Source organism: Malaclemys terrapin, chromosome 5, assembly GCF_027887155.1.
Source record: "Malaclemys terrapin pileata isolate rMalTer1 chromosome 5, rMalTer1.hap1, whole genome shotgun sequence".
NCBI classification, from domain to species: Eukaryota; Metazoa; Chordata; order Testudines; family Emydidae; genus Malaclemys; species Malaclemys terrapin.
Window position 1 is genome coordinate 30,215,289 of NC_071509.1, and position 16,773 is coordinate 30,232,061.

Here is a 16,773-nt window from a genome sequence, read left to right on the forward strand (position 1 = left end):
ATGTAAAGAGTCATTTACAACCAGTTGTCCTAGTTAATGGGAGGCATCAAGATTTCAAGCCACCATTAATGGCCCACACTTTGTATAGTTACACTAGGACTTCAGAGTAATATTTTATATTTCTAGCTTCAGATACAAGAATGATACATTCATACAAATAGGATGAACACACTCAGTAAATTATAAGCTTTGTAAGATACCTTACAAGAGACCTTTCGCATAAAGCATATTCCAGTTACATTATATTCACATTTATAAACATATTTCCGTAACATATGGAGTGCAACATCACAAAGGGATGACTTGATTACAGTCTCTAAGTATCTACATGGGAAACAAATATTTGATAATGAGCTCTTCAATCCAGCAGAGAAAGGTATAACATGATCCAATGGCTGGAAGTTGAAGCAAGATAAATTCAGACTGGAAATAAGGCATACAATTTTAACAATTAGAGTAATTAACCATTGGAACAATTTACCAAGGGTTGTGGTGGATTCTCCCTCACTGACAATTTTAAAATTAAAATTGGATGTTTTTCTAAATGATCTGCTCTAGGAATTGTTTTTGGGAAGTTTTTATGGCCTGTGCTATACAAGCGGTCAGAATAGATGATAGCAGTGGTCCCTCGTGGCCTTGGAATAAATGCATCTTTGAAAACATAGGTAACTATTACAGTATAATACGTATACTATAATATAGACATAAGAAAATACAGTTTAATAGATAGAGTTCAGTTGAGAAAACTATTTAATACTTGGTTTTCACATATCTATGCCATACAGCAGCGGTCCCCAAACTTTTGAGGGTCTTGCCCCCCATTACTTCTGTCTGCGCCCCCTCGTATCCACCCTGGAGCCAGGAGTGGAGCCACGGCTCAGGGTGTGTGTATGTGTGTATGTGCAGTGTGGGGTAAGAGGGCCGAGGCTGAGGCCACAAATGGGGGTCGGTCTGGGGCCAGGAAGTGGGGCCGCAGTCAGGGAGCTGAGTCTGGAGGTGGGGGCTTGAGTGGAGTTACAACCAGTCTGTGGTGGGTGCCGGCAGCCGGGCCCATGGCCAGATATAGCTCAGCTCCTGGCCTGGCCCCCAACAGAGCTGTGGCCAGCAGCTGAGGCTGGGGGCTGGCATGGGGCTGGGAGCAGAGCCAAGTGAGGACTGGGCTGGGCACCGGGCCAGGAGCCATCAATGTGTCTGGGGGTGGTACCAGAGCAGAGCTGGGGGCAGGGAGGGGCTGGGTGGTGCTCCCCCCTTCCTTCGCCCCCCCCTCTGTGGCGGCTGGCCCGGGCCCCGCCATGCCATCTTGGATGTTCCTCCACTCCCCCCTAGGGGGCGCTCCAAGACCTCTGCCATACAGTAACTGGAAATTTTAAAGAACTTCCAGTCTAAAAAATATAAGCTATTTCCTGTCAATAGTGACATAACTTACTAATAGAATTTTAAAGCCCTTATGGCTATATCCTATCATTGTTCTGCACACAGAACTTCCAGTAAAAATAATGGGAGTTTTACCTTTAAATAAACAAATGCCAGATTAAGGTCCTTAGTATTAATATAACGTTTCACCCTTGTTTGACATCTGATGAATTTTATGCATTGTCAGTGCGCACACACAAAAAATATAAACATGTTTTAAAATCTCAAATTCCATTCTAACTATGGGGTGTTTTTGAAAATCTGACAAGGATTACACCAAACCAGTTTCATTATGTATTTAATTTTATTCACACATATCCAGTAGCCCAGGCAATTATTTGCTTTGCCACCTACAAAAGAGATTGCATATGTAATAATTAATAATATAAAATGTTCTTCAAGGTTTAAGAGGCAAGACTGGACCTTTAGGAACAACTGGAGATAAAGGAGACCCAGGACAGTCTGGTAAAAAAGGACCTACAGGATTGGTTGGTGCCAAAGGTGAAGTGGGTCCAGCTGGACCACCTGGACATAAGGGAGATAAAGGAGACCGAGGAGAACAAGGTGTACCAGGGATCTGTAAGTGTGGAAGGATAGTGCTGAAATCTGCCTTTTCTGTTGGCATCACTACGAGCTACCCAGAAGAAAGATTACCAATCGTATTCAATAAAGTCCTTTTCAATGAGGGTGAGCATTACAGTCCTTCCACAGGGAAGTTTATATGTGCCATTCCAGGGATCTATTACTTCTCTTATGAAATCACCTTAGCAAATAAGCATCTTGCAATTGGGCTGGTTCATAATGGGAAATACCGAATAAAGACATTTGACGCTAACACAGGAAATCATGACGTAGCTTCTGGATCCACGGTGATCTATCTTCAGGCAGAAGATGAAGTGTGGCTTGAGATCTTCTACACTGACCAAAATGGTCTCTTTGCAGATCCCACTTGGTCAGACAGCTTGTTTTCTGGATTTCTCTTATATGTTGATACAGATTATCTCGATGCCTTATCTGATGACGATGAACTGTGATATGGGAGATGTCAAAACATCTCCAAACAAACTAGACAATCTGACACAGGATTTGATTTGGAGTGTATAGGAGACAAAACAATAATGATATGAGCTGGAATTTTATTTTTGTTTTGATGGGACCACAAATCAAATGTGGAAGAAGGTTTCTAGCCTCTATGCAGGACATTTTACCAAAGAGCAAGGATAACAAAATTAATAATATACTAATGAATGACTGTCACTCCAGACCCGGATCCTCTTAAAGATTATGTTTATAATAATATTTAAACAAATTTAAGATAATGTACATCAAATTTTATATAAAATATATTGAGTTGTGAAGTGACAGAGTGGTATTGACTTATTAAACCTCTGGATACTTTGTATTTGTTATTAAAGGAAAATTGAATGCCTGACATCACTAACAGCCTTGGTCATTCTAGGGAGGTAAATATTTAAGAGCTACATGTGATAAGAAATTTAGAAAGTAGAATGAAATAATACAGTAATGGCCATTTGAGAGTGATGGACCCTGAAAAGACCATTACTTTACTTTAGTCAGATACCAACACTAACAAAAGACATATAGAGCCAGATGACTTCTGAACGGAGCCATGCAGATTTACACCAGCTGAGAATCTGGCTCAATTACATTAATTAAAAGGAGACCAGAACAAAGGGTCTGTATCCAATAAATTGATTAAAAACTGACTAATTTAGTGAACTCAAAAAGTAATTGTAAATGGGGAATCATCATCCAATGTGGGTGTTTCTAGTGCAGTCCCACAGGGATCTGTTCTTTACAAACGTTATTCAATATCTTCTTCAGTGATCTGGAAGAAGATATAAAATCACCGCTGGCAAAGTGTGCAGATAACACAAAAATCAGTAGAGTAAAAATAGTGATTAGGATAGTTCCACAGAGCAATTTGGATCCGATGATAAGTTGGGCTTACCTGAACAATATGCATTTTAATACAGACAAATGCAGTGCCATAAGTCTAGGGAGTTGGGGGTGGGAAAGGTCAGTCACACTTGCAGGATGGGGAACTGTCTCCTGGAAAGCAGTGACTCTGAAAAGGACTTTTGGGCCATGATGGATAATCAACAGAACATGAGCTCCCAGAGCAATGCTGTAACTAAGAGGGCTAATGTGATCTTGGGATGTATAAGCAGGGGAATATCAAATAGGAGTAGGAAGGTTATAGTGCCTCTGTATGCTGATGAAACCATTTCTTGAATACTGTGTCCAGTTCTAGTGTCAACACTCAAAAAAAGGGCTCAGCATGAGACACAAGAATGATTTGAGGTTTGCAAAATCTACATTAAAGTGAAAGTTTTAAGAAAGTCAACCGTTTAGGTTATCAAAGAGAAAGCTATGAGGTGACTTGATCACAGTCTTTAACTACCTGCGTGGGGAGAAAATTTTTGGTAGTAGAGGTAATTTAATCTAGCAGACAAAGGCATGACAAGATCCCATGGCTGAAAACTGAAGCTAGATAAATTCAGATTGAAAAAAAAAAAGGCATGATTTTAAACAGTGAGGGTAATTAATCATTGGGACAACTTGTTGTGGTGGGTTCTCCATCACTAGAAATCTTTAAAATAAGATCAGATGTTTTTCTAAAAGATAAACTCTAGCTCAGCTAGAAGTCCTGGGCTCGATGCAGGAATTATTGGGCAAAGTTTTATGCCCTGTGTTATGCATGAGGTCAGATTAGATGATCAAAATGGTCCTTCTAGCCTTAATATATCCTAACTCCATTGAGGTCAGTGGCAAAACTCCCATTAACTTCACTGGCAAGAGGACTTGACCCAAAGTCCTTCCAATTAGTATTGCAGCTTCTCCAAGTGCTGAAACCAAAAACGTTCTCATTGTAATTACATGGAAACATACTGTAATAAACTATGGTAATGGGTTTATTTGCAAGAGCAACACATGCTCATGTGACGCGCTGGTCAAAAATTTTTCTATTTTTTTTTTATGGAGAATTGGGTTTTCAACTAAAAATTTGTCAAGGAAACTGCCTGATTTCTGTGAAATTTTTTTTGCTTTTTGGCCAAAAAGCGTTTGGTTTTTGGAAACTTGTTTTTTCAATGAGAAGTTGAAATTCAATGGAAAAATACCCATTTTCTGACCAGCTCTACTTACATGTTTAGGAACCAATAATTAAACTGAGTTTATTACAAATAAATAGTCAGTTGAAGAGGTGTTGACAGTATCATAGTAGCAACTCTGTAGTTAAGGTTTAGTGATGTCTCTTTTATTTTAAGTCCCTGGGCTCAGCTACTTATAATTTTCTCAAATTCTTTTTGGGCTGAAACTTTTCACTCTTTGCCTTAGTCCAGAGATGACTTTTAATGGAAACTGAAGAAAATTTAGAGTTTTCTGAAGGTGAACAAAAAACTCGGGCTTCAGTTATTTTGTAAAAAATTCATTTGGACTTTTACAACTAGATATCTCAAAATTAGCTTTGTTTTAATTCAATAATGCATGCTTTCCCTTGTTTGAAAAAAGATGGATCTGAATGTAACTTTCTTTACTGATTTCAGCACATACCAAAGTATGATGTTCTGTGTAGTCATAGATTCAGATATGAGTATTCATAGATTCAGATACTTTTTTCTGTAAACGTTCTCTTAGCCTCAAACAACTCTACATGACTGTATAAGAATGGTGAGACCTTTCTAGCCATCATCCAGTCAAGATATATGTACCTGCTAAAGTTTAGACTTGTTATCCAGGGTGAGTTTTCCTAATGCATCCTTTTTCTGTAAGAGTAATCTTTTCAACTTTTCCTGCACAACGATCATTTTAAGGATGATTTATATCTGACGTGCCTTTATTTTAGTTTTAGAGGATTCTTGATTAATTATGATAAATCATGGAAGTCTGGGTATTTTGCAACTAGAAAGCCATTGACTGGATACTTGAAAAAGATTTCAGAGTAACAGCCGTGTTAGTCTGTATCCGCAAAAAGAAGAACAGGAGTACTTGTGGCACCTTGCTGCCTTGGTCTGAGCATACCTGATATTGTCTAAAAATTTTCAAAAGGTAAGCAGAGCTGGGCCTGTATCGGAAACCTTCATACAAAAATCAAAATAGGATAAATGAAGGGGATGGGTGGTAATGAAGAGAAAGAATACTGAGGATTCAGAAGCAGAGCTTTAATTTGAACAGTTTGGTGCTACCATAAAATATTGTGGTAAACAAAACCATAAGATACCTGACAGAAGAAAGGATGGTTATTGGACACTTCTTACATTTCCACATAGCTCAGCATGGATTATGGGTCACATAAGGCCAACTTCACACAAAGAAAGAGAAGAAAAGATGGAATGGTTTCAGGATCCTCATCTTGAATACTTGAGAATCATCAAGCAGCAGTTTTGGTAAGAAACCATAGTAAAAAACAAGAGTTTCCCATCTAGAACACTCTGTTCACTGGTCAAACTTGTTTCAATGTGTAGCACCTTCTTGGAATATTCTGATCCCCAAGAATGGTACAGTCCACTGGCTGCTCCCTTTGAAGTGATTCTGTAACTCATTTTAGTGCCAATGGGCCAGGCTTCATTAAGCTCTTTCATTTGATGGCAGGACTTTCTGAATATGCAGTGCCTCCTTTTAGTAGTCAGGTGAATAAATCCATGCACAAATCCTATTACCTCTAGGATATTAACGTATTTAAAAGGAATATAGGACCAGTTGATCATAAGAAGAAACAAATAATTTAATAGGGGAAAGGACTCGGCTAAATTAAACTGAGCCAGGAGCCGGTGAACAGAGGGGGGGCCAGGATCCATTGCTGTCTCTGGCATCATTATGCCAGCCACAAGGCAACTGACCAGGCTGAGAGCCCAGAAGTAGGAGCAGGTCAAGGATACCGCTCCTACTGGCAGCTGAACCAGAACTTGGAGAAAGGCAGAACCAAGAATGGTTCCCTGGCCACAAGAGCAGCATAGGCCCCTCCCCCCATGCCTCCATGGGAAGGGCAGCGACCCCAAAGGCCTGGGCCCTCTCTGACCCCTAGCCCCTTGCCTAGTCTTATATTCTTTCATCTCCACGTTGGCTTTTTTGGAAGGATGAGGGCCTCAGTCTCAGATTTTGTCCCAGACCCTCTAAATCTCCATCACTTGGAAACAGTTCTTACAGAGACAGAAAAACACCTTCCGTCACTGTTGTCTGCATCTACACTATGGGGTTACAGCAGCATAGCTATGGCACCACACCTATGTTGATGTAGCACCCTGCACTGTAGATATGGCTAGAAATTACAACAGGATTGGGCTTGTAACCCCATAGAAATCATAATTCAATGGGAGCAGGATTGGGTCCAAACCTATATACAACAAAAAACATTGATAACTTTGCTTAATTTCAACTTACTTTTTCCAAAATGGCCAGTGCATGAGTTTACAAGGCGATTTAACTGTTTGGAAAGTTTGTAGGCATGGTAACAAACCAATTTTGAGCTATTGAGAAAAGTTAGGCAAATATAAACTTCAAATTAGGGAAACTTTTTACTAACCAATAACTCAAAAACTGCATGACTGGTTTTCTTCAAACTCTGCAGAATTATTCTCCTTTGCCATTAAATTTGCTAATTTTCAGGCAAAACCAGTTTTCCAAGCCAAAGTTATTGGGGATGGACTAAAATAGGGCTTTATAAGTTTTACGTTGTTTTGTTTTTGAGTGCAGTTATGTAACAAAAAAACCCCCAAAAACTGACATTTGTAAGTTGTGCTAAAGAGATTGCACTTCAGTACTTGTATGAGGTGAATTGAAAAATACTATTTCTTTTATCATTTTTACAGTGCAAACGTTGTAATAAAAATAATAATAAATGAAAGTGCAACTTACAAATGTCGGTTTTTGGTTGTTGTTTTTTGTTACATATCTGCATTCAAAACCAAAACAATGTAAAACTTTAAAGCCTACAAGCCCACTCAGTCCTATTTCTTGTTCAGCCAATCGATCACACAAACAAGTTTGTTTACATTTATGGGAGATAATGCTGGCAACTTCTTATTTACAATGTCATCTGAAAGTGAGAACAGACATTCACATGGCACTTTTGTAGTTGGCATTGCTAGGCATTTACGTGCCAGATATGCTAAACATTTGTATGCTCCTTCACACTTTGGCCACCATGCTTCCATGCTGATGACGCTCGTTTAAAAAAATAATGCGTTAATTAAATTTGTGACTGAACTCCTTGAGGGAGAATTGTATGTCTCATGCTCTGTGTTTTACATGCATACTGCCATATATTTCATGTTACAGCAGTCTCGGATGATGACCCAGCATGTTGTTCATTTTAAGAACACTTTCACTGCAAAATGCAAAGAAGGTACCAATGTGAGATTTCTAAAGATAGCTACAGCACTTGACCCAAGGTTTAAGAATCTGAAATGCCTTCCAAAATCTGATCGGGATAGGGTGTGGAGCATTCTTTCAGAAGTCTTAAAAGAGCAACACTCCAATGCAGAAACTACAGAACCCAAACCACCAAAAAAGGAAATCAACCTTTCTGCTGGTGGCATCTGACTCATGATGAAAACGAGCATGTGCTGGTCTGCACTGCTTTGGATCGTTATCGAGCAGAACCCATCATCAGTATGGATGCATGTCCTCTGGAATGGTGGGTGAAGCATGAAGGGACATATGAATCTTTAGCGGATCTGGCATGTAAATATCTTGCAACATTGGCTAAAACAGTGCCATGTGAACGCCTGTTCTCACTTTCAGGTGACATTGTAAACAAGAAGCGGGCAGCATTATCTCCTGCAAATATAAACAAACTTGTAAACAAAAAGGGACGTGCTGGCCACCGCTTCCCGCAGCTCCCATTAGCCGGGGACAACGAACCACGGCCCCTGGGAGCTGTGGGTGGCCGTGCATGCGGACGGTCAATGTAAACACTGTCTCACGGCCTGCCAGCAGATTACCTTGATGGGCCACAAGTTGCCCACTGGCATAAACTTTGCATCCCTGATCTTGGTCAAGGCCTCTCGGTATTAGTCTAAAGCTAATTAGTATTGCAAATATTTGTACGGTTAAAAAAAACCAAACTGGGGAAAAAGTGATTTTTAAAACAACCACCTTTCAGACATTCTTTATTTAATATCAAGTAACAAAAAAGGGCACAATCCCAACTATATTATGTATTAATTTATACACAATCCCAACTCTTTTCCTTTGCTGGACACTTTTAACATACATACAAAATTAAAAGACTTCATTAAAGTAATCTTCTAATGGATAAGAAGAGTAAGTTAATTTGCATAGGTAAGTTTATTTTCTTCACTGTTTCAGTACCTATTAGTAGTCTAAACCATATGGCTTATATAGCTACTACATAAGTCTTTTCAGCAGAAATATATGACTATTCCTAAACAATTTCACATGATACTCTAACATTCTCCAGTACAGTTGGAAAAAGATGATAGTGAATATATAATGCAAAAGATTACATACATTCTTCAAATTGTTTTAAAACTATCTAAAGTGCTTAGATGGGTGTCAGTATAAAACCCTAAATTACATAGTGTAAAATCTTAAAGAGAACCAATGTGCCATGCTCCTTATTGTGTATGTTTTAATAGTTGGTGTGGCTATTTGTACAGTATTTTATTTGTATTTATATTCCATAAATCATATAGTGAGTTTGGTTAGTTAATATATAGGGGAATATATATACTCATACATTTAATTTAGCAGTTTGTATATACAATATATACCATTTGGCTACATTGATGTTTGACTAGGCAATTTGTTTGAATTGATAAGTGGTAATTTTAATGTGGAAGCATCCAGTTCACTTTTACAAATCTGTTTGAAATGTATCTAGTTCAATAAGTAATATACTTGAATTAGGTGATAAATATGGTTGAGAAAGCAATATATCAGAATCAGTAGGTGATATCACCCACTGAACTTCATCTGCACTATACCATTTAATAGGTATATCTTTTCCTATGAGTAATACATTCTTTTCAAATGTGCAGTATAGCAGTTTCAGTATAAACTATTTAAAATTCACCGAGCAGTGCATTTATTTTAGTATGATCTATGCATTTAGGAGCAATACACATTAAAATTCAGTTACTTAAACCAACATTCCAGGCTGCAGATGTCACAGTATTTTTGAATTTTAAGAGAAATGATTCTTCCTCACATTGTATTCACAGAAACTCCACGTACTTTGAGAAAGTTCTCAGTAATGTATTTGTCTTGGGGATATGAGCAATATCGACTCATGGAAACTGTCACATAATGCTCTACGGAACAAAGTCAGACCTGACAGTTCTGAAGGCGTAACCATAACGGTCATTGAATGGTTAAAACCCTTTTTCCTATAAACTGAAAAAAGGTTACCTCAGGTTAATTATAGACACCTGAGTCCAGTTAAGGGCAGCCTATAACTTTTAAAAACCATCTGGGTGGCAGGCATGCAGAGACAATGGTGTCCCTGAGCAACCAGTCCTACAGGATGAACTTTTGCTGGAGGAGCAGGTGTTACCTCAGGAGGATACTTTGTCTGCTGTTACTGTCTCATGCTCCCCATTTGACAATTCTGTGACACCCCAGCTCCTCCAGTTCCAGAGAATTTTTAATCCTATCAAGATCTACTCGGGAGAATGCTTTGGGCATACAAGCTGAACTGGTCCAATAGAATACCCACAAGCTGTTGGATGTTCTTCAGGTGCTGCCCTTGGCAGAGTAGCCCTCCCTATTAATGAGGCTTTTGGAGCCACCAAAGACCCTATGGCACACAACAGCTTCCTTAGCTCCTACAGCTAAGTATGCAGACAAATTTTACCGTGTCCTGATGCAAGGCTTTGAGTTCTTTTATTTACAGCTGCCCATTAGAGGTGTGTCAATGAAGATTTAAATTAACTCCCCACCCCCCCACCCCCAAAAGCCCAAGATTCTTTATTTGTTGGGGGGAGAAATTTATTCTACCTACACTCCCCAGATGTGTATAGTGAACCGGCAGGCACTGTTGGCTAAATATGATTTTGTGAATTGGGATACTATGCCCAAGTTTATGGACAAACTGCCTGAATATGATGTTGTGGATGCTTCTTTTAGGGTGATGGCCTGTGCAATAACAATGAAAAGAGCCTTGTGGTGACATAACTCGGGTATAACAAACTATAGAGGACTTCTCCTTTGATGGTCATTTTTTGTTTTCTGACGCCACATGGCCTTATGTACCAGTGTGATGATGCATATACAGGAGAATGTGCATTAACAACTTTGAGTGCCCCCCAATGCCTGGGCACAGTGTTGCTGTTTTCTTCAGCTCCTTACACACCTTGCAGACTATCATTTGGTCTCTGCGGGTCTTCTCTGGCTGGATCACACAGTTCAAATCCTTTCTAGGGTACAACAAACAAACTCAAATAGAAACAGTTCCTTGCCCTTCAGGATCAATTATAACTGAAATAGTTTCTTGCCCATCTGGGATGAATTAGACTCATAGACTTTAAGGTCAGAAGGGACCATCGTGGCCACAGAACCTCATTCACCCCTAACTTCTGGCTGAGTTAATGAAGTCCTCAAATCATGGTTTAAAGACTTTGTTACAGAGAATTCACTATTTACACTACTTTGAACCTGCAAGTGACCTGTGCCCCATGCTGCAGAGGAAGGCGAAAAACCTCCAGGGTCTCTGCCAATCTGACCTGGGGGGAAATTCCTTTCTGACCCCAAATATGGAGATCAGCTAGACCCTGATCATGTGGGCAAGACCCACCAGGCAGATAGCTGGGAAAGAATTATCTGTAATAACTCAGAGCCCTCCCCGTTTAATGTCACATCTCCAGCGATTGGGGTTTTTTGCTACTGTCAGTTGCCAGTGGGCCATATGCCATGGTAGGCAATCCCATCATACCATCTCCTCCATAAACTTATCAAGCTCTTGAAACAGCTAGGTGTTTTTCCCCCACTGCTCCTCTTGGAAGGCTGTTCCAGAACTTCACTCCTCTGATGTTTGAAAACCCCTTCGCCTTATTTTGAGCCCAAACTTGATGATAGCCAATTTATATCCATTTGTTCTTGTGTCCACATTGGTGCTTAACTTAAATAACTCCTCTCCCTTGCTAGTATTTATCCCTCTGATGTTTTTATAGAGAGCAAACATATCTCCCCTCAGCCTTCTTTTGGTTAGGCTAAACAAGCCAAGCTCATTGAGTCTCCTCTCATAAGGTAGGTTTTCTGTTCCTCGGATCATCCTAGTAGCTCTTCTCTGTACCTATTCCAGTCTGAATTCATCTTTCTTAAACATGGGAAACCAGAATTGCACAGTCTTCCAGATGAGGTCTCACCAGTGACTTAGAATCATAGAATATCAGGGTTGGAAGGGACCTCAGGAGGTCATCTAGTCCAAGCCCCTGCTCAAAGCAGGACCAATCCCCAACTAAATCATCCCAGCCAGGGCTTTGTCAAGCCTGACCTTAAAAACACTTCCCTGTCTCTTAGAAATATCTCGCCTGGTGCATCCTAGGACTGCATTAACGTTTCTCATGGCCACATCACATTGATGGCTCATAGTCATCTTGTGTTCAACCTATACATGCAGGTCTTTTTCCTCTCTGTCGCTTTCAACTGATAAGTCCCCTGTTTATTGCAAAAATTATTGTTGTTAGTCTCAAACTGCATGACCTCGCACTTTGCACTATTAAATTTCATCCCATTTCTATTACTCCAGTTTACAAGGTCATCCAGATCTTCTTGTATGATATTCTGGTCCTCCTCCATATTGGCAATACCTCCCAACTTTGTATCAGTTGCAAATTTTATTAGCACACTCTCACTTTTTGTGCCAAATCAGTAAAAAAATGTTAAATAAGATTGGTCCCAAGACTGACCTCTGAGAAACTCCATTAATAATCTCCTTCCAGCCTGACAGTTCATCTTTCAGTATGACCCGTTGTAGTCTCGCCTTTATCCACCTTTCAATTCTCTCATTAATCCCCATCTTCTCCAAGTTAACTAATAATTTCCCATGTGGAACTGTATCAAATGCCTTACTGAAATCCAGGTAGATTAGATCTACTGCATTTCCTTTGTCTAAAATAATCAGTATCTTCTCAAAGAAGGAGATCAGGTCGGTCTGGCATGATCTACCTTTTTTAAAACAATGTTGTATTTTATCCCAATTACCATTCACCTCTATGTCCTTAACTACTTTCTCTTTCAAAAATTTTCATAGTAAATCAGCAGGGTTCCTCACACATTCCTGCCCTTGACTGTGTCCAGAAACAGGTCCTCCCTGGCCTGGTTCCTTTGGCTGCGCCGTAGGGAGCATCCTTCCTTACTCCACAAGCTCCAACCAGGAACTGTCTTGCAAGAAGCAGACAGCTCCTTTTGTTTCAACCTGTTGGGCCTTGATTGGCTGTTGCTGGTCACTACCCTTCTAGCTGCTGGAAGACCAGATTGCAATGGCTCCCAAAATGGCTGCTCTTGGGATGCTTCTCTAGGCAAGCCTGGAGGGCTAATACTCACTGTGTTTTTTCCTCTCAGATAACTTTCCTGGGGTGAGGTACAGCAAAACATTGGGGCCGCCAGCAAGGGGCCACAAAGGCCTGGAACACCCAATCACGTATCTCCCTCAGCAGAAAGAAACCTGGTCTGGTTCAAGGGTAACATCCCTTACTCTTTTCCCATGAATCTTGCCCTTTCTATGGATTCAAGCAGGGTGACCCCATTGACCATCTTCTCTAGGGTTACTGGCCTAATGCCTTCCTTGATCATTTTTTCCAGCCAGGGAGGTAGTTATTATTTGGCTGCCTCAAGGAAGTCTGCCAGCTCTTTAACCACTTTTCTATTCTCATCAGTGAAGTCTGAGGATACTACAAATCCTATCCCCCATAGCCCTGTGGTTATGTGGTGAATGAACCCCTTTCATTGTCTTCGGGACATTGTAATTCAACTTAAGTTGCACATCTTGTAAATCTAATCCTCCAACAGCATCAGCGGTAATCAACAGCACTGTGCTCTCGCCACTGATAAATCTGTGCAAGACTGCTATTCTGTCTCTTTAGGAACAGTTTTCTAGGATACACTTGCATGCATGGCCTTCAGACACAAGGACATTTTTCATCCAATCCAGCTCCCTCTTAGGATTTCTAATTATTTCTGATCACATCTTTTTTCTGACAGCCATCAGTAAAGACTGTATGAAAGCCCATTTCTGAACCTCTTGGACCCACATCACATTGTGTGTGATGATAGCTGTTGAAGAATCATTTTTGTTGTTTTCCCCTGAGAGGTTCTCCTTTGCTTGTAGGCTAGACCTCCTTTCAGTTCCACTTTGATTAGGGCCTTGCATTGCCAATTCCAAATCTCTGATCTTGGAGAGGAGCATCTTTTCTGTTGCATTTTATCTCCTTCTTGGGCCTGCTTTTTTTCCTCTTCAGCATAGCAACTTCCCTTTCCAGGGCCTTGTTTGTCTTGTGCCTGACATTCCCTAGAGCTCAATTCCATCTTGAGGGCTGCCTGTGTACTTTCTAGTCATTCGATTCTCTTATCTCTGGTTTGGATAACCTGTGACTATTGAAGTACTTTTTCCATGAAGCTCCCTCAGCTCATTCTGTAACAGGAAGTGGTGGTGTTTGTTCATTGCCATCCTCATTTATCCTCAGGCGGGCTAACACTTGATCTTGCTTTTTGGTTTGAGCCTGATCCAGTCCCTTGAAGAGTGTATTTCCTCTAGCTCCTGCAAGGCTACAGAATGTTAGGGTGCTGGATGTGTCCAAAATTCAGTATGTTCTCGAATGCTAACGCTTATTATTACTTACTATTTGTATTACCTTAGTGCCTAGGAGCCCTATATGTGGACCAGGACCTGCTAGGTGCTGTACAGTTGATCTTTTAGTTAGCATCTCTTGTCAGTAGATGGGACAATTTTTGAAAATTTAATTTCAATTTTTAAAGTGCCTCTTGTAAACCTACACACTATACAAAACGTAACACTACATTCAAAAAATGATTTCCACACTAAATTACCCTACTTGTCCAATGTGATTTATATAACAAATGATCAACAATGTTTCAGACTTCAAAAAAAAAATAGAATGAACAAATGCCTGTCAAGCTACCACTTTCCCTCGTGGAAATGTCCATCCACAAAAAATTAGCTTTTAAGAATGACCAGAAAGTCATCAAATCCTGGCTCTTACAGACCAAAGGACAGAAGTGATTTCCACAGTTCATTTGTCCTCATGAAGAACATCTTGCCAACAGCCCCCTTTCTTTTTTTTTTTCTCAAGACAATACCACATAGAATACCACACAGAGAGGTGATTGATCAACTGGCCAGGGCCCAAACCATTTAAGGTTTTAAGGGCAAATTAATCAGCAACCAATGCAGATCTCCAAGCACAGTACCTGTAATTCGACCATTTCTGGCAGATATTCTAGTAGTGAAAACTGAGAAAAAAATGAATGTCTTATTAGAAGAATTACTGGGTCTCTTACTGAGATTTCTATCATGTCAGAATAATATACAGCCGCCAGTTTGATGCAATCCAGATGATTTTTAGCTCTTTCTTTTTTTGTTTTGTTTTTTGTTTTTAGAGGAGGAGATCCACTAATGCTCTTCCAAGATAGTAAATTATTATGCAAAAGACAAAATAAACTCTGTTCCTCCTTGTTCACTGTCTACAGACTATTCTACTTCTGTGCTTGGAGACAGGGATCCTTTTATGTGCACTGCCCTGACTGGTGATACATTGGCTTGTGCTGAACTGAATGGTAGGATTACTGGTTGCAAATTGGAACTCCTCACACCATCTTATTTGTTCAGTAAAGGATATGCAGTCCAACAAAATGAGATGATACTGGCTTTGCAGTTGTTTTTGTAGCACTGACTGAGATAGATGTATTATTGTTCTCAGCTTCAGGGAATTTATGCTGCTTGGATTGTGTGTTCCTCCAGTGACTAGAATCCTTGCCTGATGTGTTTCTATACAGCTTCCCATCCTTTTACGCACCCATCACTGCTCTTTCACAGTATGAAAGTAATGTTCCCTATATAATGCAGTTCATATTTGTCCATTATTTTTAACTGTTTGCATGATTGTTTCTGGGACGAGGAAGAAATGTTGGGAGACAAACCTCTTGATAAAACAAGTTGTTTAACAAGAACTATTACAAAAACGTCATATGCTCTTTGCATTAGTTTCATAAATTATACCATCAGTCTCAGCAGTCACAGAAGGTTATCTATATGCACTTTTAGAAATCTGTCTTCTGATAAAATTGCTCTCCCATTTTTGTTGTCTCTGTTCACTGTATGGTGAGCTATTCTCTGACTGTAATAGACTACTCTTTTACATATTACAAATTCATGCATCCAGCTCTATTATAATGATCTACTGTAAGTTGCTTTATTTGCTTCTTCCCGTGAGCCTGTTTTTATGATAACAGTATCTAGAAATAAGGGGGAAATCCCTCTTTCTGTTATTACAACTACTAGGATTTTGTGGAGATGGACTTTGGGATATTTCCTGTGGATTGCTTGCATAGGAATAAATATAGATACATCCAGTAATATATCCTTCCCATAGCAGTGATATAATAAATCTGGTCACACTGAAGATATTATTGCCAATGTGTACATCATAAACTTGGTTTATCAAATTCAACACAGCATGAACAGCTTGATCTGTACACCAGAGGAATAGTATATGATGGAACTCACTTAACTATTTCTATCTCAAACACATTTAAATAGCTATTATCATGTTCATTTATTTTTGTGTTTGTAAAAGTTAGGAATGGAATGAAAGATATTCCCTCTGTTTTTAAAAACTATCAGATATCTTTGAAATATCACCTCTGTTCTTGTTACTGGGATAACATTGTGGTTGGCACTCTATAAATAGATGGATAACCCATCGTCCCATTGCCTCTTTAGCAAATGGAGTCAAAGAGTATACCTCCTTTAAGAACAATGCCCTGAGATTTAGTGAACTTTTGATACCCTCCTTTTGTTTTGTTAATAGTGAAAGCATTCAAAATAATACTTGTAATAACTTTAATACAAATTAATAGTATATTTCCTGATGTTACCTGTTTCATAATATTACTCTTCCATGCTCAGAATATTTATTGATTAGCTCTCTAGTCAGAGGGATGTAAGAAAAATGTTTTCTGTAAGTCATAGCTGCTGAGAGATTATAATTTTCTTTTTTCAGTATGCTGTTTCTTCATTTTCCCAGTGCTTTTTCCTAAAAATTTTGCTGAGACATTTCAGTTTTGCATATCTGCACATCTTCAAGGAATGGGGGCATAGCTGTTTCCTCAGTATAGCATTGGTGAAAAATGCGCTTT

The 16,773-nt window shown here is 39.5% G+C and overlaps 2 protein-coding genes across 4 annotated transcripts in view; both read left to right on the forward strand.

Annotated features, from left to right (window-relative positions):
- The window catches only part of C1QTNF7 (C1q and TNF related 7), an 89,128-nt gene extending 86,337 nt beyond the window's left edge, over window positions 1–2,791 (forward strand). For all 3 annotated transcript variants that reach the window (XM_054029658.1, XM_054029657.1, XM_054029656.1), the window contains one exon: window positions 1,816–2,791. In XM_054029658.1, coding sequence (XP_053885633.1) covers window positions 1,816–2,447 — 632 coding nt within the window. In that variant the 3' untranslated portion in view covers window positions 2,448–2,791. The remainder of the gene's footprint in view (window positions 1–1,815) is intronic.
- The window catches only part of CC2D2A (coiled-coil and C2 domain containing 2A), a 220,186-nt gene that overhangs the window by 86,338 nt on the left and 117,075 nt on the right, over window positions 1–16,773 (forward strand). The window lies entirely within an intron of this gene.